Here is an 8,059-nt window from a genome sequence, read left to right on the forward strand (position 1 = left end):
AACGGAAGACGGACACGGCACGGAACGGAAGACGGATAGGGCCGGCAGAAAAATATTGGCAGACTGAAATTTTATATATATATATATATATATATATATATATATATATATATATATATATATATATTAGTGGTGTCTATTGGACAATATACTGAATCTGTTCGCTGAGCCTACGTGCCAGTCATCGTGATTTTGTTGTGACACGAGACAGAAAACAGAATAGTTTGTTCACGAGAACGCACACGAGGCCCATTCCAAAGGCGATAGATAGGCCCGGCCCAGTTGTATAAGCAGCCTCATCCGAAGACGAAAGATAGGCCCGGCGCAGCCTCAGCTCCTAACACAAACCCACGCAGTGCTTAGCGACCGAGCGAGCCAGCAATGTCGCCTGCGCGGCCTCCTCCGTCCTCACCTCGCCTCCGCGCCTTCCCCCGCGACGGAGTCCTCCCCTCCTTCGATGCCGGTCGATTCCCCAGTATCCCTGGACGGCTTAGTCTCCGCTCCTGCGCCCGCGCCGGCCGCGTCTACTGCCTCTTCTCCGGCGGTGATAGCCGCAAGAAACAGGTGCGCGCAACGCAGCATGCATCTCTTGATTAATTAGCCCCGCGAATTCGGGGTTTGGTAGTTTGGTTTATCTGGGATGATTTTTCGTGGATTCCCGTCTCCATATGTGGCAATGAGGCCCAGGTCCTAGCGTTGCGGGGTTGAGTTCGTCGGTCTCTGGGATTGAATTGAACACATTGCGCCGTAGAAAATGGTATCGATTAAATTTGTTTAAGCTATTCGATATTCAAACGAACACCACCTGTGTTTGGGGGGCGGGTCAGGAGGAAATTTTCTATTAGAAACCCCTTGCTTTGCTTTAAATCTTTATGGTGATGTGTATAGTGCCGAATGCTGTAATGTAAGCATATAGTGACCGAATCAAGTTTGATATATTGGTATCATTTCCTCCCTCTTTACCTTTACATTTTCTTGGAATCATGTCTCAGGTCTTCTGGCATGCGATGCTGATTTTCTTTATACGAAAAAACTGGCACTGTTATATGCAAGACTGCATTGAACTAGATACCACTCTTGATTTCTGAGAGAATCCAAAAATACGCAAAATATTGGCTAAATTGAACAAAAGCTTCCTTTTTTTTAGGAAGTTGGGAGGGGAGGCCCTACCTAATTTATATTAATATGAAAAATAAACTGTACATATGCAATGCCAGGGTGGCAAAGAAAAGAGAAGGAGAACAGCAGAAAAATAGAGAAGAAAAAGAAGTCAAAGAGAGTGGAAAAGAAAATAAAAACAAAAGTAAAGATAAAAGAAGAAGGAACAAGATACAATCTAAAACCAGCCTGATCATCTCAGTCTGAAGTTGTTTCTGAATTTCCAGCTGTTTGTTCCCAATTCTGTGTCCATGCTTCGATAGCTATTTTCCTTGCTTCTTTCTTGGTTCTATGTTTCCAGAGTTCTAATGTTTGTACAGAGTTATTTTTTATTGCTGAACATGAGGTTGTAACATTATCAAAGACTTTCTATTTCTTGCCAACCAAATATTCCAGGCCACTGCTGTTATTTCCATTGCAAGTTCAGAGCCTGGTTGATGTGTGTGATTTTGCTCTAGAGTCAATAAAGATGTAGCCATGTTTGTCCATTGATTTAGTGTCGCACCTACTGCTGTCCATACCTGACTTGCATGAGGACATGTAAAAAGCACATGTTCAACATTTTCTTCTGCATTGCAGCCATAAGGACAGAACACAAGCTTGTTCACAGAACGAAGCAATGAAAGTACTGGGAATTCCTATTACTTTGCTTCTTATAGGGATATAGATAATGCTGAATGATGTAAAACTTCCACATAGTAATAGAATCAATTTTGATGAGAACTTTTTCTACTTGTTAATTTCCCCTTTGTTCACTAATCTTCAGAATTTGGATAACCCTGCTGTAGCAAAACTGTAAAGTGCAAGGATTTAGTAGTCCCTTTTCATCTTGTAATAGTTTATTTTGTAAATAAAAAGGCACTATTACTTACCAGACCAAGTAGTGTACAGGATTAAATTACTATTTTCCTTACAGGATGAAGCTAGAAAAGCACTGGAAAATGCCCTGGGGAAGAAGAAGGCTGAGTTTGACAAATGGGGTGTGGAAATTGAAAGGAGGAGGCAAAGGGGCCAGCCTGGAGGTCCTGCTGCTGGTGGTGGAGGATGGTCAGGAGGAGGTAGGTGGTTTAGGCGGCTTACGGGTGGAGGTTTCTGGGATGCAGCAAAACAAATTGTTTTTACAATCTTTGGCATTATCGGAGCGGTAAAACAAAATAACCTTGTTTCATTGTTTGAGCTCCCAGCCTAATGTCTGCTAAGTATATGCTCAATTTGTGTTGCAGTTTTTCCTGATTGCAAACTTCAATGTACTGGTGGCTGCTGTTATCAATTTGTTGCTGCTTGTGCTGCGGCAAATACGGCGCATACTCTCCTTCATAGCTCTCTGTGTTTCCCAGGGTGCATTGGTTGAAAAGTCTGGACCAAAGTCAAGTACCCTTGGAAGTAGCAATGTGGCTGGAGTGCCTGTGAAAGAAAGAGCTGGAATGTCTGTGAAAGAAAAAGCTGGAATGTCTGCGAAAGAAAGAGCTGGAATGTCTGCGAAAGAAAGAGTCATTAGGAAATGGGGAATGGACTGAAGTAGAGCACAGTTATATCTTGTGAGCTACTCTGACAACAATTTCTATGAAAATATGACCTTTTAAATGAAGGTAACTGAACATTTTGAAAGAACTTTTAGGGTGAATCTAATAAGATTTATCTTACATTGTCAATATATGTTACACTCTTCATGTAGGCGGACCCAGCTTGCCTTGGGGGTGTCTAGTTATGCCTTGCCATGTAGGTGTCACCTAACTAGTTCGCCTTGGGTCAGCTAGTCACCTTTTTTTTCTTGAACAACACATGAGAACCACGTGTCATTTCATTAAGGTAGAAAAATATCAAACGGGTCTAACAGACCCAACTCACACACCCCACACCCTGGACACTATGTCACAGATTTGTCACAGAAAGAACACAAATGGCCAAATGCCTCCAAGCTTTAAGCTCCAGCAGGTAGCATTTATATGTTGCCTTTGAAACCATGATGCAAGTTTTTATATGTCGATGATGGTCAAAGTTGGAAAAGTTTGACCGAAAGGATTCCTAAAGCATATATTTAAATCAGACGGAGTAGTCTTGTCCAGAATTTTACTGACATTGTACTGATGATGTTTGCCAAATTGAGATGAAGACCGCAGCAGCTCAGTTGTTCAAAGTTCTGATTAAGTGATTCGTGTTTGTGAATTGTAACTTGGTCATTTTGCAGTTATGATCGATTTGATCTCTGAACATGTGTGTGTTCTGTAAGCTCTACGCACTGTAACCCTGGCTCTTTCAAAGCCAAATATTTACCCTTTATTTTCTGAGTTCTGGGCCATCCATAATCGTCACCAAGGTTCAAGCTAGTAGTTTCTGAGTTTGAATTGTAGGCAGCTTTTGTGGATGGTTTTGAACAGTTACAATAATGTTTTTTTATACAAAATGTCATGCCATTGCAAGAAGACAAGCATTTGTTGGTTCTGCCAAACCGACGCCAACTTCTAAATATTGTGACAAATCGATATTGAACCCAAAATATGGAATATGGTTGTCCGGATAGACACATGTGATTGCGAAGTGTATGAAAGTCAACTTTATAATTATGCTACCACTACACCAATAAGCACACAACACATTCAATTTCAACATCTAAAAGACGTGAGCTACAGCTATTCGAGGTTGAATAAAACCAGCAATTTGCCAACCGACTACATGGTGCTGAGACCATTTATAAAATCACCATTTCATCAGGTACAGAATTTTAATTGCACCATCAGCAAGCTGAAAACTGACATGGCACTAGAATTATACAGCACCATATCAAGTCTAGAAAATGTTTGCACTACAGAGGCAACATGGAGCACATAGCAAATAGCCACATACTACTACCAACATAAACGTGTTACCAGCACTCCAGCAGAAAAGCTAACTGTCATTTTTTCTCCTTTTTATTGAGATTAAGCTACTCGTCATTCTCCTTGGCATCATCAGCTGGATCATTTTCCTTCTCCGGAGGTGTCTCTTCATTTAATTTCCTTCTCTTTTCCTTTTGTTTTTTGTTTGCTTCTGACCTTTTGTCTGCATTTTTGTTTCTGAACTCTGAAACGGAAAGAATGAGGGCAAAGGATGAAACCAGTTCAGATGGGCTATAGATAAAATAGACTTTACTACTAAAAACTTCCAAAGAATTGTATACAAACTCATATGGATTGGCATTCTCATTGTTAGAACAACCATGCAAACCAAGGTTACAAAAACTAGGAAATTATTGGGATGGAATCTCCTAGAACTTGAGTATTGTTAAGAACCTTGACTCAACCTAATGAACTGTGACAGTAAAGCTTAAGCAAGTGTAGCAATGAGTAATGGCATGTTTGTTTCAGCTAGGGATTGTGAAAAAACAGCTAGCAGATTGTGAAAAGCTCTAGATCGTAGGGTTGTTTGATTGTGTGTGCGCCACTTGATGGGATCTGTAAGAGTGGCATTGCAGGTAATTTCAAGTCACAGTCCGTGAAAAGCAGGGAAAGACCAGCTTCTTGGATTGTGACAATCCAATGACCTAGGTTGTGGAAACTGGAGTCAAAAGCTGCCTGTTTGTTTAAGCTTCAGATTATAAAAGGTACAATCCACAATCCAAAGCTCAAACTCACGCTGTTTTGCCCTGGATTACCTTAACATATGGATAACATCATGGAACATCTAACAAGGTGCTAACAGGATGAAGGCAGCAAGACTGACCTTGCAGTGAAGTCCTAAGGGGCTCTACAAACTCTGAAAACTCCATCTCATCAAGCGCATTGAGGACATCATCAGCGCTGATGGTCTGCCTCTTTGATTCCTTGCACATATCATTGGCCCTGCAGACAAAATCATCAGCATATTATTATCCTGGATGCCTTAATAAGGAAGAGCTGATTATACTGAACTTGGAAACCAGTTTTCCAACTGGAAAAATTGAGAGCCTCCAGGTTAGAATACACAAGAACATTTCTTCAACAAGTTAGATTTCACACATTCCCCTTTCCATACCCCTTCCTACTTAAAAATGGGCAGAGATTGCTGTCGGACAAAAACCCACTGCTATTTAGGGGGTGTTTGGGACTGCTCTGCTCTACGTTTTTCAGCTTTGCTCTACGTTTTTTAGCCAAACGGTTTCAGCTTCACGCACTCAGTTCGAGGAAAAAGGGTGGAGTTGTGAGAGCACTTAAAGCTGCAAACTCCAGTTTTTTGTGGAGCAGAGTTTGTGGAGCAGTCTCAAACACCCCTTTACTCTACTACAGTAAAATACATCACATATATCATTACTTGCAGCCTTGATTGATGGCAGCATTCTACAATGTTCCACAAAATACCTGGGAATCGATTGGATAAAATATGCTGTACGTCACTACTGTTCAACAAAATGGTAGTATCAGTCTATCAGATTACTGGCATTCTCTTCCGAGTTCCAAACCCCCAATGCAAACAGGGGGCAATCTGGATCTGAATCTGAGAGTGGTGGGACTGAGGAGCGAGAGAATGGGATTTGGGATGTTACGGACGTGGCCGAGAGATAGTGGATGAAGATGCGAGCGCTCTCGGCGAACGCCGCCATGGCGTCCTTGTTGACGATGACCTCGGCTCCTTCCCCGCCGGCGACGTGGGAGAGCTTGTCCTTGACAAGGCGGCGCACGATGGCCTTGGGCAGCTCGCCCACCTCCGCCTCAGTCAACGCGGCCGCAGGTGCCGCCGGCGCCGGAACGGGCTCCTCTTGCGCGGCGTCCGCCGGCTGCGGCTCCCCCTCCTTGGCCTTGGTGGCCTTCCGTGGCATCCTCCCTCCTCTCCTGAGCGCGACGGCTCTGGTAGTGAGGACTGAGGAGGTAGTGTGAAGCAGAAACCGCAAACCCTAGCAAAATCCGAGGTCCTTCCCGCCCACCGAGCCGGGGCTGTGCTGCAGCTGCAGCGGCTGCGACTGGAGGGGGAGGGTGGATGCTAGGCTGAATCCTGTCCGTCCATTTGTTGGATCCAGTGCTCTAGGCAATGCGCAGGTCGCAAGTGGCGAACGTCGCTGCGATGCCACAATGCGCGGAGGATAAACATTTTTAAAAATATAGAATCTAAATTATGTATAAAAATCAAAGGATACATGGATTCATTCTGCAGTGATTATTGTTTTTCATAGAATAATAGGTGTAGAATAGATAGTTGGATTCTAGAATTCAAATGTTGGATCTCATTCTCATATTTTTTTTACCTTATTCTCATTTTCTAATAGCTAAAGTGGGACCATCTCCAGCGGTCCCCTTTTCTAACCCAATAAGAAAAAAAATGTTATATTGGAGGTCTTATTGCTCCAGCAATTCACCAAACCTAACCTCAATGAATTTTTTTTCTCAGTCTCTCAAATTATAGTCTTCCACCCCTTAAATAAAGGGGAGTCCTCTTCTCCCCCAATCCACTATTTTTCTCATTGGAGATTGGATTTTTCTTATTCTGTTGGAGAGAAGATCTCTAAAATCTCAAAACATGTTTTGTATGTTCCCCAAAACAAGTTTTTGGGGTTAGAGTTTTCTCTCCACTGATGATGCTCTAAGACATTGCACCTTCTATTCTTAAACCCATATTTCGCACTGGGTTCCAACTTTAGGAATTCTTGATATACTAAAATAATTTTTTTATTTAGGTGGAACAAAGTTTAATCTAGATATGCTCAAAAAAGTTATACTACTACAAACCATGCTAACAAAAAAGATGTTTAGGTAGAAAAGAAATTTATGCAGTGTAGAACAAAGTTTGCGCAATGAATAAAATCAATTCAGTTTGCCTCGAGGTATACAAAATGATGCAAGCCCGCAAACAAAAAAATTATGAGGCGGAATAATACACGAGTTGCATTTCTTTAGGGCAATGAGAATTTGGGCGGTGATGATGATTTCTGTCTTATATAGCCACCATAGCTTCCCAATAATTGAGCTTGATCTTCTTCTCATGATCAAGATTGACTCCGCTTATGTGTGTGTGAGGATCGAAGATGAGAACACACAGAAGACATTTAAAAGCGCTTCGTATATGATATATATGTATATATCAAGAAAATAAAGGCTAGTGCAAGAGATGAGTAACATGGCACAAAACAACATCTAAATAATAAGAGTACATAAAAAACAATTTAGTAATCTTTTTCTTTCGATCGAAATGTCAAACTTCAAAGACCGTAAAAAACACTCACCGATGACAACAAGATTTAGTACCCACTGAAAGAACATTGGCTACAACCCTCCACGAAACACAAGCTTGCAAATCCTTCACCATTAGAACAAGAGATTGACGGACCTTATTGTAGAATAGACCAAAAGACAGAGGTCGACATCGCCGATCAAAAACTAACCAATGCTTCCTCGTTAAACACACCAACTTCTAGGATTTAAAGATAACCATCTTACTAGTAGGAAATGGTATTTGAGTTTGGTTTCTCGGATTTTGAAGAAATTTAGTTCCTAGAAGATGAAAATCGATCGGTTCTAAAATGTTTTAGGAACCGAGCATTTTGAATTTCAGTTTGGTTCTAGTTCTAACCAAAATTTTTAAACAAGGGCTAGGACAAAAAATATACACATTCTAAAGCAATTTTAGACAACACTACCTCTATTCTAGATAGTAATAATTGATAAGGGAACAATAGCAATATAGTAGCACAAATATATAGCAATTTAAATATGAGACATCACACATAAACTAAACATAGTCTTACAAAGTACAAGAAAGTGACGTATAATTCATGTATTTCAGTTAATCATGGGTAAAAACTAAAAAATCTTGGATTATTTCGGTTCCTTGTTACCTCTTTCAGTTTTGGTTAATTATGCCACTCTACCTTACTACACTTCATCGATGTAAGATTGAACATCGTCAAGGTAAGGAGATGTTGAAGAGAGGTTATTGTAATGCACTACGTTCGCCA

At 41.1% G+C, this 8,059-nt stretch overlaps 2 protein-coding genes across 3 annotated transcripts; one reads left to right on the forward strand and one right to left on the reverse strand.

The window, feature by feature from the left end:
- On the forward strand, window positions 328-3,470 carry LOC8062545. Of its 2 annotated transcripts, XR_002450384.1 has the most exons (4): window positions 328-564; window positions 2,075-2,302; window positions 2,382-2,747; window positions 2,834-3,470. XR_002450384.1 is itself a non-coding variant. In XM_002459795.2 (3 exons), the coding sequence occupies exons 1-3, from the start codon at window positions 382-384 to the stop codon at window positions 2,673-2,675; spliced, it is 705 nt and encodes a 234-aa protein (XP_002459840.1). In that variant the 5' UTR covers window positions 328-381; the 3' UTR covers window positions 2,676-3,470. The 2 variants fall into 2 exon arrangements, 1 of the variants encoding a protein (XP_002459840.1); XM_002459795.2 differs by having other exon boundaries at window positions 2,382-3,470.
- Window positions 3,799-6,103, reverse strand: LOC8062546 (DNA polymerase epsilon subunit 3). The gene is made up of 3 exons (XM_021454561.1): window positions 5,661-6,103; window positions 4,858-4,976; window positions 3,799-4,218 (listed from the first exon to the last, which is right to left on the reverse strand). The coding sequence occupies exons 1-3, from the start codon at window positions 5,927-5,929 to the stop codon at window positions 4,082-4,084; spliced, it is 525 nt and encodes a 174-aa protein (XP_021310236.1). The 5' UTR covers window positions 5,930-6,103; the 3' UTR covers window positions 3,799-4,081.

Source organism: Sorghum bicolor, chromosome 2 (genome assembly GCF_000003195.3).
Source record: "Sorghum bicolor cultivar BTx623 chromosome 2, Sorghum_bicolor_NCBIv3, whole genome shotgun sequence".
Taxonomy (NCBI): Eukaryota; Viridiplantae; Streptophyta; class Magnoliopsida; order Poales; family Poaceae; genus Sorghum; species Sorghum bicolor.